The following is an 18,547-nucleotide window of genomic DNA, read 5'->3' as shown; positions in this document are numbered from 1 at the left end:
ACCCAGCAACCTCACTTTTATCAGCTTTTCTTCCTTTGAAGAGCTTGTTTACATCTGTCCTTCACTCCTCATCTTTATATCCACCATTTCTTTCAGCTACTTGTCTTCTCTTCAAGGTCCCTCTCAGGGGGGTTTTCAGCAAAGACGTCCCAGTGCTGGTTTGTAGCAGGAGCCTTAGGACCAGTTCTCTCTGTTTCAACCACCTAAATGGTGCTACACTCGCTCCAAGTCTTTGCTATTTTAGATCAAACAACTGCTTACATCAGTGGCTAATGGCGAGGTTATGGAGACCAGCAGAAATCATGTGACAAGTCATGTTTAAAAATCCAAGATCGCACAACTGGTTGAGCTTGCATTCAATGTACAGAGGCTAAAGTTTCTCAACATAGGAGAAGCTCCGGTTAGAGTCCCGGCTTGGGCCCTTTGCTGCATGTCCTCCCCTCACTGTCTGCTCCCTTCCAACTTTAAAATAAAGCCACTACAGCCCAAAATTCCTTTATTGAAAAAAAGAAAAGATAAGAAATTCAGATCCAGTGCAGCATTTAGTCTCTGAAATGCAAGAGAGGACAATAAAATAAAAAAAAACAGTGCTGCAATATGGATATGAACTCAAAGCAGCAGTGGAAGCACAAAGCTGTGAATGCTACACAATGCAGAGCATCGTTCAGTCGCTGTTTCCAGCTGAATGTTGGTGTTTTGATGTGTACAAATCCCAATTTTATCATATTCAAAAACACTGGTTTGCGTTGCAGAGAGGACTCCCAAACCATTTGTAAACTAAACTGGTGATATTAGGAAAAAAACGAGACAAACACTGTGATCCGGTGTTCAGCACAGCTTTATAAATGGTGAATATTAAGATAAACTTTCGACCTGGACGCGACAGAAACTCCGAATATCCATATACAAACATTGGGAGAGATGTTCAAAGGTTCTTTGAGAAAAAAGCATGAAAAACTAATATAAATAACACTGTTTTGTTCACAGTGTGTAAATTACCAAACATGCCCATTCTTTTTTTTTTTTAAAGCTTTAAAGATTGTAAAGGTACAAATAAACTTGGTTAATGAGTGAAATCTCCTCTTCTCTCTCTGTCTTGTAGATGGCAGCCTACTTTGGACATTCAGTCGCTGCCTCTGATGTTAATAATGACGGGTAAGTGTGGCTCTGCTCTTTGAGCCCAGTCATTTTCCACGTCCAGAGCTCCTTACTGCTGTATTTAAAGGGACGTGGGGAATTTTATAAGCTCTGTTGTACCCTCAGGGAATGCTTCATACTGCACAAACGTCCTCACAGAGCTGTTGTTCCACCGTCAGCTTTGATGGTCTCTAAGTGAAACCAGATTCACGTTCTCTGGATGTGTTTTGATGACACAAAAAAGATAGGAGCTCCAGTAAAGTGTTTAGTTCTTCTTCTTCAGAAGAAGAAGAATGTGGAGTGATAAATGGGTACTGCCACAGAGAAGGAGCAGACATTATGATGTTGTCAGAGTTTAAGGACGATAGCACACATTTTTACACTGTTTTTGTAGACAAATTAATATCGTTGAAGTCTTTTGTTTGCTTGATACAAAGGAAAAGGAGAGCTGGGAGAGAGCAGCCAAAGTGAGAAACGGATGCAAATGTTGGATAGTCAGTTTCAGGAAGTTACAGATATTGTTGGACAGGATTCTCCCCAACAGGAAAGATGTGAAAGGAGTGGCTTTGACCCCTGACTAGTACTGAGTGAGGGCTTGTTTTGCTCCAGTGTTGCACTGTTGATATGAGTTATACTTCATTTTGGTGTCATCAAAGATGTCACATACATGTATACTATTTTAACTATGAGGAAACTTCTCATCACTCCACAATATCTGACAATTTCAGCTCTGAATTTGACAAATGTGACCTTAAAAGCCACATGTCATGTGAATGAAATAGACTCTCTAAGTCCTGCTGCATTTAAAAGTAAAAGACAACCTCAAGTTAATGTAAAGTCACGCATGCAGGTACCAGACAATCAGAGCGTTTACTTTCCAAGAGCTTTATGGGGCAGGAAATGTGCTCACCATGAGTGCTGGGCCTGCAGGACATGCACTGGTGTGTTTTATTGAGAATTGTTCATGTGCAGCATTGACACATGTGAGACTTGGATGTAGATACACTGTAATAAGATAAATAAAAGTCTGTTCTTTTCTTTATTGATTCTGTTTGTCAGTTTGGTGGATCTGTTGGTTGGAGCTCCCCTTTTCATGGACAGAGGGTCAGATGGAAATCTGAAGGAAGTGGGACAGGTAGGTAAACACTCACTCACACACACACACACAGCATTTAAACATTGAGGTCCTTCAAGCTTACTGTGCTCACATGAGTGAAAGTGCACATGCTGCTGATCATCAGAGGTGTTCTAAAGGACGTAGACGGAGGAGTGTTGGCACTAAGGTTAGCATTTTAACACAGGAAAATGCTTTATCTTGCTGATCACTACAGAAGATTAATGCAAAGCTATGTTGCAAATGCATTAGCATTAGCTTAAAGGACAGGATCAGCCAGATCCCCTTAAGAACCTAATTTAACACCTTTTTTTGGCAGTAGTTGGAATCATTCTACCTGTTTTTAAGACATCAAGCAATTTGGTCTAAATCAGTTTGACTTAAATCAAGGGGATATCTTTAAAGTAGACATTTTTAAGTACTAACCTCCATTTTTGTTCTATCCCTCCACCATAGCTACACAAGGGAACATCTTCTCTGGCAACAATAGATGCTTGCACAGCACTGTTGGTTTTTTCATCCAATACTTGCACCAATTGAGCCCAATTTTTAGGAACACATACGCACCTTCATATACAGCATCCAAGCAGACATTAATCCCACATTTATATAAACAGAATGAAGACGATATGTGCAATCAGTTGATTGACCTGAACGAAATGTATCTCCTTCTCTGGTGTTTAGTCAGGACGTTGGAAAAACAAAGAACACACAGTTGTGTGATTAAGAACATCTTGTTGATTAGAGAGATTGGGCGATCTGACAGCAAGGCTACAGTTACTCTTTCCTTCTGCACTGAGCAGAGAAGCATCAGCTTCCAGTCCAACCTGGAGGTGGATGTGCTAAAACAACAGACTCTCACGCTCTGTCTCACACAGACAGATGAGCTCCTTCTCACAACGTTTACAAGAACATTTTTACATGGCTTTGTCACCTCCAGGGGGATAAGAAGTAAAGATAAGAAACCAAAGCTGATGAACTTTCCTCATAACAACTAAACTCAGCAGAATCTCTCATATCTTGGGCTGCATTGGGCTCTTTTTCATCTTTATACAAAACACCAGTGGAAATGTGAAGCTACTCATCTGCTTCTGCGTTTGAGGTCAAATAATAATCTTTGTGATATCTGAAATATTTGTAAAACACGATGAACTGTACAGCTCACGGTGCCTCAAAAAAGCCTGAAACATCCTCATCACACTCATCGCACCCAGGACAGAAGATATAAGGCACTAAAAACACTAAAAAAAACACTTTTTATCCAAAAGTAATGAATGCACTCAAATGCTTGTCTTTTTTATGCGTCTTTTTGCACTGACATGGGTTGCATTTCAGTTTCATTGTACAATGACACTAAATATAAATGTATTCCGTTCTTGTACATGTGCTTTCACACTACTTATGTAGTCGTTCTTTTGCCTGCTGCTGACTCCTGAATGCGTGTGTCTTCTCCAGGTGTCCGTGTTCATGAGTAAAGGTGGATTCTCCTTCCACGAGCCTCAGATCCTGACGGGTTCAGAAGTGTACGCCAGATTCGGTTCGACCATCACAGCCCTGGGAGACCTGGACAGAGACGGATACAACGGTACGCCAGATCACTGTTCTCACCTGCGTGTTGGGTCTTTCTGTCTTTAAGAGGACGTTTGTTTTCTCTCCTCAATTAAATCTGACTCTGAGGCCTCAATCAGTTGTGTAAACTTAAAGGGAAAGACACTTCTGCATCTCGACCAACTCCAGACTCTGACCTCTGTCATTCCCTCCCCGTGGCTCCTGTCTCTCTCTGTCCCTCCTCCAGATGTGGCCATCTCTGCTCCATATGGATCCCCTGACCACAGCGGCTTGGTCTACATCTATAATGGCCGCCCCCAGGGGCCTGACCCGTCACCTTCGCAGGTAAATGCTGCCTCCGTGTCGAGCATTCCTGAGTTTCCATTAACCAGTAAACCGCTCTTAGTCATCATTAAACCTTTATTTTGTGTTACAACATAGTAACACAAACTAATTTGATGATCCCAGCTTTTCTATGGCACAGTGTGTCACCACAGAGAATGTCTGTGATAGTTATTTTGCTGCTTCAGTTTCACTTTCACATAAGCCGATGTTGACTGTTACACTGTCATGATCTGAGTCACATGGACTTCCCCTCCACATGCTCTCACTATATAAGTGACCTACACAACATAAAACAGAAAGACATTCTGTGTAAAACTGTATAAACCTAAGACTCGAGATACAATTTTCCGTGTTTGCTTTGGCTTTCAGGTCCTCCAGGGCAAGTGGGCATCCAGCTACATGCCACCAAGCTTCGGATACTCCATGACAGGAAATACTGACATAGACCAGAATGGATATCCAGGTATACACACACACACACACAGCCTCACCAACATGTGTGAAGAAGCACAGCAGGACTCATGTAAAATGCTGGGATGAAAAAAGCTGAACTGTGTTTGTCTCCTGCAGATTTAATAGTTGGAGCATTTGGAGCAGACAAGGCTGTTTTATACAGGTAATCAAATCTAAATCTTACATTGTGTGTTGGGGTTTGTGTGTGCGCTCCCCTGCTGTGTGTGTGATGCTGCTGATAGAAGCAGTTTAATGAGCGAGGCCACCTCTGATATCAAAGAGCTGCTGTTTTTCATCCAGTTTGCTCCTACTGACTTTATAGAGGCTGTTAGGAGACATTCAGCCCCCTCTGTACAGAAAGCCTTCACATGGTGATTTATTTATCCTCCAATGTTGATCCACTTTAACCCTTTGTACCTATGTGACACATTTTCACACAAAATATACTCCTCAGAGTCAGTATTACTTTACCTTTTAAAGTAAACCCTCACAAAGTCAATAGTAAAGCTGTATTTTAATTAGTGCTGCAGCAATAAAATTGATTCGTCATGATGTTTGTCAGCCATGTTGGGTATCAAATATTTGCTGGTGTCATCCTTTTTGTGTGTGTGGGCACCTAGATGGGATAAATGACCTCACTCGTCTTCGCTGTGTGTGTGTGTGTGTGTGTGTGTCAGAGCCCGTCCAGTAATCAGTGTGAATGCCACATTAGACATCACGCCACAGATAATCAACCCAGAGGAGAAGACCTGCACAATTCCTGGGACCAGCACAGCTGTGTCATGGTGAGTTCTCATGTTTGTTGTGTTAGTGTTTCCATTGACGATCAAGAACTAACAGGGTATGCATTTTAAGAGTAGTAGAGATTCTACATTTTTCAGAGATTCAGCAGGCAGGTTTTGGCTGGAAGTCTTTATGCCAACCATCCACAGCACCTGAACTAAACTAACCTGCTGCTGGCAGCTTCATATTTAGCACAGATAAGTTTCACTCTGAACTTAGAAGTTAGGAAGTGTATTACAGCAGACTCTGTGTGTGTGTATTTTGCAGTTTTAAGGTGAAGTACTGTCTGACGGCCAAAGGTTACGGGGCTCCGAGCTCTTTGGGTAAGTAAAGCACCAGCAGCGACGCGTTTGTTGACCGTGATCATTCAGCTCTGCAGACTTACTCATTGTCTTCTTTCTCTTTCTAATCCCTTCTCCAGGTTTTCGCGTGGACCTCATGTTGGACCGTCTGAAGCAGAAGGAGGCGACTAAACGCGCCCTCTTCCTGTACAGTAAGACCTTTCAGTACTCGAAGAACATGACGGTGACCAATGACAGACGGCCGGCCTGCGAGGAGCAGGACGTCTACCTGAGGGTGAGGAAGCTTTAGACTGACAGAAGAAGCAGATGTTTTAGTTGAACTCAGCTCATGGCCATGACATTATCAGACTACTTTGAGCAATTACAGATGGCTGTTTTACAAATCTAACAAAAAAATTGATATTTGAGTCTAACAAGCATCGTTTTTGGTTACATCAAGATACTTCAAATTTGAGTGTAAAAGTGAGGTAATTATGCACATACGGCCTAATTTCTCTAAAAGAGAATTTGTACATTCACAACCATTTATGACTGTTTTTATTGCCAGTTAAGCATCATCTTAATCCAGCCATTTAAAAGTGATGATTTAAAAGACATTTGATAAGTTAAACTTCTTTTATTCACCTATTCTTGATAATATGTACAGCGAGGTGAAATAAAGAAGAGTGGACAGAGCATCTCATTGTTTTTATATTCTCATCAGTACAGTTTACACAATTTATACTTAGAAAATACAAAATAAGTACAAAATAAAGCAGTTATTACTTTATTTTCCTCTGTACCATCAATAAAAACCAACAGAAACAAAAAAAACTTTATTTGGCTACCACAGCTTGGGGAATGAATAGTTTATAGCAAACCAGGGGTAAATGCACAGAAACATAAACACTAAATTACACTAGATTTAGAGGATGGTTGGTTAAATAGCTAAATGTATTGGATGAAGTGCTGAAAAAAGCTCAATGTATGTGAAATAAAACTTCATATCCAGCTCCCAAAGGTGAAATATTTTCCCAGACGTTTGGGGGGGGGGGGGGGGGGGGGGCTATTCGAAGAACTGCCGAAGCTGTGTGTAAATATTACCAATAATTTACAAAATGTCTTTCCTGAAAGAGAAAAAAAAACAAGAATAATGTAGAACTGAAAAGAAAAAAACAATGCTACAACCAACCAATTACTGTGGATTTTATTCAGATTTTTTAGTTGTTAGGGCTCAATGAGTGAGATGTTTGGTTCTCACAAATACACAAGTTGTCTCATAAACTTAATCCTTCCTTTTTTTTTCCTGATTTCATCCTAATGGTGTTCAGTTGATCTGGTTTGTGATGAAGACATTCGAACATGTCTTTTCCCTGATAAACGCTGGTCACGTCTGTATGAAACCCTTACAGATGATGAGCCATAACCAGAGCTAAAAACAGATGCCAAATCTTAGATCTGATTTAGATCTGATTTTCCTGCCAAACTCTGTGTCAAACAGTCCTGGAAGCTAATGAGGCAGAACTCTGAAAGCGGTCAAATAAACATCTTCATGTATAGCTTAAGATGGGTGTCTTAATCCGATGCATCAATGCACTGAATATGATTCAGGTGACTTTCGACCAATACAAGTCAGTTCGTTGCCAACGGTTTGTCATCTCTAATTACAACAGTCTGCAGCTGATTCACTCACAGCCTCATTTCTCCTGTCAAATATGCCTGATTCTTAGTTTCTCTCATTCAGGACGACCGAGAGTTTCGGGATAAGATCACTCCCATCTCCGTGGTGATGGAGTACAGTCTGGACTACAAGCTGGCTGCAGACAAGACCGGCCTGCTGCCCATCCTCGATGTGTCGGCGCCCCCCGACGTCACCAAGCAGGTATGTCCGCTGTCACCGTCAATGCAGCCCCTGTGCAAAAGCTTCCTGATGGACTCCTATTGGTCATTTAATCCCACATGTGGAGCATGTGTGCAGAGAACTCTTATAACAGCCACAGTATTGGCTGCAATGTAAGTGCTATTGCTGATTTTTGTTTAATTTACTCCAACAACCAACAGACACACAGTGAGTCTGTGACTGTTGTGGCTCTTGGCAGTTTGTTGTAGGTTAAAGGAATGGTCGTGAAGGCTGTAGACCCCTTTGGTCAGATCTTTTATTCCCCTCCTCTTCCACACTCACCAACTTTCCTTCCATCAGGCTCACATCCTGTTGGACTGCGGAGACGACAACATCTGTAAACCTGACCTCAAGTTGTCGGTGAAGAGGTAATCTTCTCTTTGTTTACATGTGTGAACTTGAACATTTCCTCGTTAAAAAGCAGGAAGGAAGTGCATGAGGTGGTTAACCTTTACCGTTCTCTGATTGGCTACAGTGATCGCGACCAGCTCTACATCGGCGATGAAAATGCTCTCACTCTGGAGGTGACTGCTGAGAACGAGGGTGAGGGAGCCTACGAGGCTGAACTCCACGTCTTCCCTCCACAACAAGCTGACTTCACCGAGGTCGTCCGCAGTCCGGTAATATCTCGTTGAGATCGATTAATATCCTTGATCTCCAATTTCCTTCCCAAAATAATCCTTATTAGAGGTGGATTTTTGCACGTTTCCTTTTTCACATTCTTTCTTTTTCTCACAAAAGTCAAATTTGGTGTTGACTGTGGCTCAGATGGAGGGGAAAGTCTTTAGTTAATCACAGTGTTGGATGTTCAATCCGAGTGTTCCTGTGTGAGACGCTGATCCCCAGCATCAATGCGTGAATGTTGCAAAGCAGTAAACTAGCACTAGATGTTCACAGGAAGAACACCTTCCCTGATTTAAAAACTAAATGTTCAAACTGGGCAGCCATAACTGAGCAGAGCAGGTATCATCATCAAGTCTTCCTACAGCTCAGCTGTTCATGAACAAACCCGGTCCAGTTTTCTACTGTGTAGCACGCGTTCTCCCTGTGTTGTTAACAGACCCTGTCCAGGCTGTCCTGCGCTTACAAGAAGGAGAACCAGACCAAGATGGTGGTGTGTGACCTGGGAAACCCCATGAAGGGAGGAACTAAGGTCAGTGTACACTGGATCACCATCAGACCTGTTAACCAGTCAGATTGGTGATCTGATCTGATGTTTTTGTGTGTTAACTAGTCCAGTTAACTAGTTGAAATAGAAATGCCAAATGAAGGAATCGAAGGTAGTGACGCTAATGTTAAGAATGTAAACGTTGGCCAGAGAAGAAGAGACTTTACGTTTGCCTAAAGGGACCTAATTCTGCTCTCTGGCATTTTTTTAAATATGATTAATACATCGTAGACAGTTTTTACATGATATCACACAGAGACGAAAAATAAAAAGATGTTGTTTTCAAACTTATTGTTGCTTCTTTGCTTTGTGTGCCTTTGTGTCTCCTCCTGCTCTCTGATTGGTCCCTGTCCTGTCATTGGCCAGATCCTGGCTAAGTTGAGGTTCAGCGTGCACCAGCTGTCAGAGGAGGACACGTCAGTCAAATTCGACCTGCAGATAGTCAGGTACGGCCGGCCCGTCGTCGTCCAGAACCAACCTAGCATTGATGCGGCAGAAGCAGTGGGGCAGAGCTCCACCTGCTGGCAGCAGAAGATAGTTTGACTTTAGGTGTGCTGAGAAATGTATGAAACGTACGATGAAGGCCTGCGTCTTCATCGATACGAACAAGTGAAAAATCTGAAATGGCAGCCTCACAGAACAGTTATGTCACAAACTGACATAAAACTCTTTAACTTCAGAATGAAACTTGGCCTTGTCACACACCGATGTGAGCTGAGGCACAAACACCACAGTTCAGCCTCGCAGTGATGTGTGGGGGGGGTTCTGAAGCCAACTCCCCTCCGACGAGCAGCGGACTTCCTTCATTAAAGCTGAGCTGTTTTTCTCGCTGCGCTCATCTAAATGACAAAAACCCCTGAAAGAGAAGGCAGCAGCTCGCGGTCCTCACATTCCTCTGAGTGTGTTTGTGATTCTGTGGGTGAGAGCAGAGGAAGGGGGAGATGCAGAGGTATGTTAATGAGAGGTTTCAGCGGCGTTTGGTTACACTCCTCTGCTCTCTGACACACTCTGCTGCGTCTCAGCTTTACTGGACGTTAGAGTTGGACTTTTACACTCAACTTGTTGAATTTATCAGTGAAGAAGTTATGGCTTAGTTACAGATACTGTTTTCTAACATAACTCTGGGTTAATACATTATTCATGGACAGTGTTTTTCCTCCATATTACATCACTTCCCATGCAGGGCTTGTTAGTTTTGCCACCGGATTTTCTTTTTGCTGTTTTACTGGTTGAAGCTACAGGTTGTCAACATTGAGTAATAACTTTGTTGCTGCCATGAAAAACTTTAATATTTTTAGATTCTCACCATCTCAGACCATACCTGAATCTTTACATTTGAGTTGTATAGAACTCTAGAGCTGATAATGGCGTCATTTTCAGGAAATCAAGTCACAAATAGATCAGTAACAAGCGAAGAATGAATGTGGAAAGCAACAGAGCTGCCACAGATAATCTTCCCTTCAGTATATGAGAGGATTTTAATCGAGTGCTTAGCTGAAGCTGCTAAAAACATTGTTAGTGTGGAGTTAATATCACAAAGTGCTTATTTTTCAGCTCCAACCAGTTTGACAACACCAGTCCTCTGCTCTCCAGCGTCACCAAACTGGCTGCCCTCGCTAAAGTCTCCATCAGAGGGTAAAACACACAGTAAAATACCTCCTCATTCAGTGTCCATCTATTCCAGGAGAGCTTTATAAAGCTGTGGTGTGTGTGCGTTGTCTTCGCAGGTCAGCGTCTCCCAGTCAGGTGTTGCTTCCTATCGCCAACTGGAAACCTAAAGACCCTCCGGAGCTCGGAAAAGATATCGGACCAGAGATATCACATGCCTACGAGGTATGAAAGCACAAATGTTGTGTGAGCGAGTGGCGTTTGAGTTCATAGGACACCTTCATTTATTTGGATGGTGACATAATGAAGACAGTAAAATGGTCAACAGCACCAAGACTTGATTAGTCTGAAATAAGCGTGCAGTGGAATTAGGACTTCTTCTTTACCACCTAAGCTGAACATCAAGGCTTCCATAAGGCCACTGCAGCACTGTTTTATTGAACTTTATTGTTTTTAGTTGTAGCGTTGTGCAAAAGTCTTGAGCATTTCTTGACACATTGATAGGAAAGTAAGAAATGGGTGCAGTGATGTATTGAAATGTGCAAACATAAACTGAAATAGAGTTGGCACAAGTATTATGAGCTTGAAAGTCAGTCTTTAGTCTGAGCATCTTTACTCTCCAACACAGCCTAAACCCTCTTAGGCAACCTTTCTGTAGTCTTCAGGAAAGGTTCTCCAGGCTTCTTGAAGCTCTTCTTCAGATGTTGGCTGCCTTTTAGCTTGTTAACATGTTTTAAGGACACACTGCACACCATGCTGAGATATGCCAAGTTTTCAGCTAACAGCTCTTTGTTGCTGCAAACCACTGTTTTCTGTTTTAATCTTTGGTGTTTTTCATTTATGCAACGAAAGAAATGGGAACAAATGCTGAAATTTGGTTCTGTGCTAAGTTAACTGTCATATGTCGACACAACACTGGTTCATCCCTTGAGTTAGGAGTCTTTTTAATGCTTGAATGATTCATTGGTCAGAGTTAACAAAGAAAAAACACATTCCTCACAAGTGGTCAGGTACAAGGACTGGACTGAAAATGAGTGAAAAAGAAAAATTTAAAGCTTGCTCCTGTCCTGGTGCTATGCAGACATTTCATTACGTGTGCATCCTAAACCTTGAGACAACGGAGGAGGAGATGGAACAGACTTCAGACTTCTTCTAAACTATTTTGCCAGCTTCCTTTGGTCAAGCCTTTTCAAACTAATCTGCAAAGTGAGGAAGAAATAAGAAGCCAAAAGGAAAACAATGCTGGTTCAAATCCTAACAGAGTTCTGCTTCCTCAGCTCCTTAACAGCGGGCCCAGTACAATCAGTAAGGCGGCAGTGGAAATCGAGTGGCCGTACCGCTATAAGAACGACTCTCTGCTCTACATCACCCACATTAAGACTGACGGACCCATCAACTGCACCACGGACATCGAGATCAACCCGCTCAACGTCTCCGTAAGACACACAAACAAGAAGTAAAACAAACACAGTTCACAGCATCCAGCTTCTCTCCAGCTCTGTCACAGTGTCACCGTCCACTGGAATCACCGTAGAAGTAAATCATGTATCCAGCTTCATCTTAGCTGTTTCACCTCCATCCAGGTGCTCCCATAAGAATATTTCAGACAGACGAAGTTAGAGACTCTCAGGAGTTTGTAGAGATCAAAAAACAGCCAGAAGCTGTGCTCATTAGCAGCAAACGCACCATACAAACTTTGTGTGTTCATCAGAATCCGGTGACGCAGCAGAACACCACCGTTGCTCCACCCAATGAGAGAGAGATGGAGGGACGAAACCGAAACCACGTCCACAAGAGAGACCTGGAGTCCAGAGACGCACAGACCGACCTGCAGACACTGGTACACAAACCTCACTAATGTGTCTGTAGTGTCCATCATTATTTTCTGAATGACCATACATAACTGACTGTGTGTGTGTGTGTGTGTGTGTGTGCAGGAATGTACGACCGACTGTCTGCGGCTGAAATGTCAGGTCGGCCGTCTGGAGAGGAATAAGAACGCCATCATCTTCATCTACTCTCGACTGTCTGTCAACACCTTCCTCAAGGTAAACTGAGCGAATCCTAGATCTGAGCATCACTACCGAGATCTGTACCACAAAATAGATAAATATGCTTTTCACCATAATCTGCAGGCTTATTGATCAGGATGAGACATGATTTGTTGGCTCTTCGTGAGAAATGGAACATTTGCTTGTTTTTTTCTCTCAGGCTGACAATCAGAATCGTTCGTATGCGGTTCGATCTCCAGCCTCCTTCAGCGTCATCGAGATGCCGTATAAGAACCTGGAGTTTGAGTTACCGTCCAACAGTACCTCTGTAAGGCACACAAACACAAGTCCTCAACACTGACTTAATGACAATGATGGTGATTACTTATTTAGGATCAGGAATGACCTTCCCAGTCTAACTCTACTTATTCTCATCGTCCCTCCATTAGAACAAACACATGAACAAACTGTTTTGAGTGTTAGAATATATGTTAGTCCTTTTTTTTCTGCCCAACAAAAATTCAACAGATTATCCTCGTAGATTTCCTCAATTAAACTCCCAAGCTTTCTGATTTCACAACAAGTAGAAAGAGCAACCAACTTCTTTGTGTGATACTGCTGTTCATCAGTGTTACGGCACTCCTTCAGACTTTTTCTGTTTCAGAAGCGATGCAGAGATGCCACCTGCTCTACTAATTCTAACTGTGTGATATACATGTAGAATTACTTCATATTGTGTGGATAAAATACAAAAAACGCAACAATCTTCTATAAAAAAAGACTTGAGGATCAAGAATTAGAGGAGCTTTTATAGGTCAAACGGAAGCAGTTCTAGCCAGCCATAACATCTGCAGCCTGATGTTTTGGCCTCTAAATTATTAACAGTTTTGAATTTATTTAATGAAACCAGCTCCAGCTGAATTCAGGTGATTCCAAGCAGGGGGAGCAGCGTATTTAAATGGCCGTTTTCCTAATTCAGTACGGACTTTAGGGATGGTTAAATGAAATAAGTCCCAGCCCATATGTTTTTGGAGGGAATCGGACAGAGAATAGCTTTGTCGATGCAAAAAAAAAAAAAAAAAAACAAAGTTTGAGGCTTTGGGTTAACAAAGCAGGCCATCGAATCCAAGCATCAAAACATACAATGTGAGTAAGAGTTTGAATGTTTGTAATGAACCTTCGTGCTCCATGGTACTCTTTATGAAGTATTTGTATTGAAATACTACCACAATCTCACAGCCTTTAAAAGTAGTAATGGATGGAAGGATGTTGTCTTTGTCTCTTTTTCCATTTGAGAATATGTGTTTTACGATAAAGCAGCAAAAAATGAGCATTTTTATGATGTAGAGTACGCATGAACACCTGAATATTGATAATCCATCCATTTCTAGCTCAAACAAAAAGCAAAAAGTTCTCGTGTTGAATTTTCCGAACACAGTAAATCTGAGGGGCTGAATGAGCATCAGGTGTATTTCTGTGTCTGGCACGTTCACAGAAGAAGTTTAATCCAAACAAGTGTCAAGATATTTATCAATCATATAGACGAATGAAGAGTGGGCCTGATAACGTGCCATCACGCTGTGAGGAGCACGATGATGGTAACAGCCTTAAAGCTGCTAAAGGAGAACCACACAGGACAGAATAAACATCAGAAGGTTAAAGTGTTCGTCTTTATTCGCTCCTTGTGTGTGTTTTCAGGTGAGTTTGTCTGTGATTTGGGTGACTGACACTGCTCAGGCGGTACCAGGCTGGGTGGTGGCTCTGGCTGTTCTGGCAGGACTGCTGCTGCTGGCGCTGCTCATCTTCATCATGTACAAGGTGAGGAGTTGTTGGTGTGTCTGGATGGGGCTGTGCATCACCGACTGTAGCGTAACTCTGTATGAGATAGGAATGACCTTTCCTCCTCCTCCTCACCAGCTGGGCTTCTTTAAGAGAGTGCGCCCCCCGCAGGAGGACTGCACTGAGAAGGAGCAGCTGCAGCCGGAGGAGAACGGCAACACTGACGCTTAGAAGCCGAGCTGAGAGAAAGTCCGGGAGAGAAGAGATCAGGGTATAATGGCCTCTGAGAGAATTCACTGTATTGACTGTTGGGTGGCAGATAATGGTACTCGTTCAAGTTTTAATGAGATGTCTTTTTTAGTCGTGTTGTGTTTGTGCCAAAAGAGAAGCTGGAAAAAAACTGGTCGCAGATGAAATCCTCAACCCTCAAATGATTATACTTTCAAGTTGAACGTTAAAGGAATAGTCTGTCATTATGGGGAATGGACAGCAACTTAATGTGCAGATTACAGCATTGCAGCACTTATTTGCTTCATTGCTGAGAGTCAAATGTTCCCATAGTCTTCATGCTTAATGTGAGGCTGGATGCTAGTTGGCATAAGCTTAGTTCAAAGGACCAAAGCACATTGAAATCACTGAAAATATAAACAGAAATTTGAAAATAAAAGTTTAATCAGAATCCCACACTCGGCTGGAGTATTTCCCAAACTGCTGAACTAATCCTTTAACTTCATCGGTTTGTTCAGACATGCAGATGAAGCGTGTTGTCCAGAGATTTGAGGCTTTTTCCCGCAGAGTTCGGCCTGATATCTGATTTGCACATTGTTTGGTCCAAACATAAAATGACTGATGAGCTGTTGGTGCTTGTTGCCCCAAAAGTCCAGAACTGCTGATACATTTGAGATATTTGTGGACCCTTTCCAAGCTCACTGAGAACGTTTATAGAGATTTTTTAAAGATTTGTCTGACTGAGTTTGGTCTTTTAGGGGATTTTTTTTCCCCCTCAAAGTTGTTCAAGTGCTGGTTTGGAGCCTGGTTTCTTATCATAACTGTGAAGGCTGTGGCTGTGACCGCCATGTTTAAAAAAAATCCTAATTGAAGAGAGATCACTAAATGTACAGTTGAAGCAGCAGCGGAAGCTCATGAGCTCAGTGTTCCTCTCATTTTCCTGCTGTTCGGTGTTTGAATATCGCTGCCAATGTTTCCGGCTGAACTTTAAAAGCTTTCACAGATCCCACTCGAAGCGGAGTGTATGAATCCCATTGGTGTTTGGAAACACCGACTGGTTTCACAGAGTGTTCTCAAACACCAGCGGTTTCCAGGGGAAAGGAGACGGACGCTGTGAGAGGGTGGCTCAAACGTGTGAGAAGAGAGGTTTGAAGTGATGTGATGGCGTGGCTCTGTTCGGGTTCTGGCTGCGGAGGAAAACCAAACCAGTCCTTAGCCTGACCCGACTTAGAGGTGGCTCCGAACCAGCACTGGAACCGCTTTGGCCAAAACGGGGATATGGGGAGTATCACCATGAGTGTACAAAATGTAATAATCATTTATTTAAAAAACAAAAAAGACACAGAATCAACTGCTGAGTGAAAAAAGAGGAAAATAAACAGTGGAAAAGAGTATAAAAATGAACAAATATGAATGAGGCGATGAGGGCCAGCTGTATAATCATGAGTCTGTCAGTTAGCTGTGATCATGTACGAGGAAAAAAACGGCAATAACGCAGCAATATGACATTTGATCACTAAAGTGGCTGATAAACTGCTTCCAGGTGTTGGAGAAAGGTGATTTAGTTGCTCTGATTCGAGATGATCGTTACAGTAATATATTTACCTGTATGTATTCCTAACCTTGCTTTTCCTTCTGGCTTCGTGTGTGTGTGGATGCTGGTTGGAGTAAGACTTCGTCTTTGGGGTGCTGGAGAGCTGTTTGCAGTGTTTTTTTTTTTAATGTATTTTGTACAAACCTTTGATAGTAAACTGAATGGTGAGTCCAGTGTTTTTCAACAAAATCAAGAAATAATTTTGTATTCTTTGTATTATGGAAACCTATTATTTGTACCTGTGAACTCGATCGTTTGTTAAACTCCACACCTGAAGGTTTAGGAAACACTCTGCCCCCTGCAGGCGAAGAGCTGCAACTACATAAGTACTGACGTTAAAATGATTTCAAGCTGAAACAAAAGCCGAAACTAATTATTTAAGTTTTTCCATGGATGCTAAACAATATGCAGAACATCAGATAGCACATTCAGCCTTTAATAACTGCGATAACTACCAGAAAGGTAACTTGTCAGCTTCCTGATCCAAATTAACTTCAGTTTGATTTTTATTTGGCAAAGTTACAATATGTTGCTGTACTTCTAATACATATAAATGTTTTTTAACGCTCTTATATGATTTAAAGACAGCTGAACCACCAGACCTCTAAAGAAGGGAGGAGCTGTTTCTTCCATCATCATAAATTCATTTTAGTGCCACCTTGTTTAAATCTGGCTTCACAGACTTGACGAGGAAGATTTTCTTAATCAAACTTGAGATTTAAGGCGAGTGATATCCCAGCAGTAGTAGAGCTGTTTGGCTTTTAAGACTATATTAGCTGCTTTATTGTCACGCCATCACCGGGGAAAAGCTATTTGTTACCAAGTGCTCTCGACTGCAGGTACTCTCCCTGCATGAGGCGCATCTTCTGTTGTGTCACTGGTCCACACAATATCAGTGTTCAGATTAGTTCGGTTTAGTTGTCATTTCTCAAACGCACAGGATAAATCCTCCCTAAAGCACCGGATTCTGAAGAGTTCTGCACCTCGTACACCTTCCAACACCTGTAGATACCCCGCATGTATCTTCAGCTGTGGAATGTGCCAATAACAGTCCACATTTGCCACAGAAATGGTAACTAAGGGGGCGGGGCTTAACAAACGGTCAGTTGCTGTTTTGCTGCCTTTTCCTGCACTGAGGCCCCCTTAAGATTTCTTTAGTTTATAAAAACAACCTTCCTCAGATTTCAGTGGCGACTGGCAGCTTTGCTGAGTGCGACAGCAGCGGGTTGCTTTTTTGTGTTTGAGTGTGCGTGTGTTAATATATTAAACAAAAGAAGAAGAAAAAAAAAGAAAAAGCCATTTGCTATTTGCCCATATTGGGTTTGCACCATGAATTATTGTTTAAAGGCTGATGATGGTTTTTTTGAAAATGTATTAATCCAGTAAACGATCACAGCATCACTGTTTTTCCTTTTGTTTATCCACTGATTTCATGCTTCGCTCTGAATCCTCTCTGCTGCCTCTAAACGTCATCACTCCATCACCGTTTCACTAACAGCTCGCAGAGATGCACTAATACTACTGGCAGACATCACTGAATTGCTGCAGATACGCGAGAGGTCATGAGATTCAAATTTTTTTTCTTAATGGAGCATTTGCTGGTTCTACTGGATCATTTTTCTCTAAGCCGAGTCGCTTTCTGTGCCACGTTTTGATGGAAAAATGAGTCGGAATCATGTTTTTTCATACAAACAACTAAAGAAAACGATCTTCAGCTTTCTTTTTAAAGAACATCGTAAAATAGGTGAAAGAGTCTCAGATGTGATGGTTTAATGCTTTTTTTTTTCTTGTTCCAGTATGAAATCATCTCCTCTTGAGCTTCGGGAAATAACAGCGACCGCCTCTTATCACAGCCTTTACAGGCTTTTAAAGATTAAACGAATCGTTGGTCGAGGCCTACTGTCATTTTTTTTTTAATAAAAATTTTGTCAAATCTGTAGTTTTCACCTTTTTCATGTTGAACTACAGCTTTGGCCGAAGTTCATCCTGAAACTCGTCGCTCTTTTATCAAACCGATTCGAGCAAACTATTTTTTCTGAGAAACTGAAGCGTTTTTTGGTGCGAGCGCCGATCTTGGCGTCTGATGAGGTTGAGCTGTTTAGTCGTGGCGGAGGGACTTGACTGCACTGTTAAAAACTTTTTATAGAGATTTTTCTAAAGTCTCGGTGTGTAAATAGACGAGTTTAACGCATCTTTCTCGCTGCCAGCTGGACTGAAATCACTTGGCCATCAGACGGTTTCTGTTGCTGAACAAACGTGATGTTTCACTTCTGTCTCAGCGCCGTTAACGTGGTCCATTTTCCAAGATCAGCTCAGTTCTCCTGAGCGACAGCACGGGAAGTTTCAGAGCCTGAGAACAAAAAACTGACTGAATGCAGTGATTTGATTCCAGTCCTGCGGCTGGTATTTGTTGTGTTTGAGGGGTTTTGTTTTATATTTAATACCACTCTCTTTTTTTTCTGCCATGAGTAAATATTGACTATTTTTGATGTATGTATTCTTTCACCTAGAGAGTAAGAATTAACGATTTCGTAAAGATGATTTCACCTTTTGGAACTGAAATAAACAAATCTGTTCACGTTTTCTTCTGTGTTTTTGTCTTTTGTGTAGATTCACAT

General features: G+C 41.9%; 1 protein-coding gene across 1 annotated transcript in view; it reads left to right on the top strand.

Moving 5' to 3' along the window:
* Positions 1-18,512, top strand: part of itgav (integrin, alpha V) — a 41,099-nt gene extending 22,587 nt beyond the window's left edge. Inside the window, exons 11-32 of the mRNA XM_072397412.1 lie at positions 1,103-1,155; positions 2,197-2,272; positions 3,707-3,836; positions 4,047-4,144; positions 4,514-4,607; positions 4,715-4,760; positions 5,275-5,382; positions 5,648-5,703; positions 5,802-5,956; positions 7,406-7,543; positions 7,862-7,929; positions 8,037-8,181; positions 8,622-8,714; positions 9,096-9,175; positions 10,284-10,364; positions 10,457-10,562; positions 11,615-11,773; positions 12,049-12,177; positions 12,275-12,385; positions 12,549-12,656; positions 14,027-14,146; positions 14,246-18,512. Coding sequence (XP_072253513.1) covers positions 1,103-1,155; positions 2,197-2,272; positions 3,707-3,836; positions 4,047-4,144; positions 4,514-4,607; positions 4,715-4,760; positions 5,275-5,382; positions 5,648-5,703; positions 5,802-5,956; positions 7,406-7,543; positions 7,862-7,929; positions 8,037-8,181; positions 8,622-8,714; positions 9,096-9,175; positions 10,284-10,364; positions 10,457-10,562; positions 11,615-11,773; positions 12,049-12,177; positions 12,275-12,385; positions 12,549-12,656; positions 14,027-14,146; positions 14,246-14,338 — 2,247 coding nt within the window. The 3' untranslated portion in view covers positions 14,339-18,512. The remainder of the gene's footprint in view (positions 1-1,102; positions 1,156-2,196; positions 2,273-3,706; positions 3,837-4,046; positions 4,145-4,513; positions 4,608-4,714; positions 4,761-5,274; positions 5,383-5,647; positions 5,704-5,801; positions 5,957-7,405; positions 7,544-7,861; positions 7,930-8,036; positions 8,182-8,621; positions 8,715-9,095; positions 9,176-10,283; positions 10,365-10,456; positions 10,563-11,614; positions 11,774-12,048; positions 12,178-12,274; positions 12,386-12,548; positions 12,657-14,026; positions 14,147-14,245) is intronic.
* The last annotated feature ends 35 nt before the right edge of the window (positions 18,513-18,547 follow it).

Source organism: Leuresthes tenuis, unplaced genomic scaffold, assembly GCF_036924035.1.
Source record: "Leuresthes tenuis unplaced genomic scaffold, fLeuTen1.0.hap1 SCAF_12, whole genome shotgun sequence".
In the NCBI taxonomy this organism is placed as follows: Eukaryota; Metazoa; Chordata; class Actinopteri; order Atheriniformes; family Atherinopsidae; genus Leuresthes; species Leuresthes tenuis.
The sequence above is the reverse complement of the archived record's forward strand: the minus strand, read 5'-3'. Positions and strand labels throughout refer to the sequence as shown.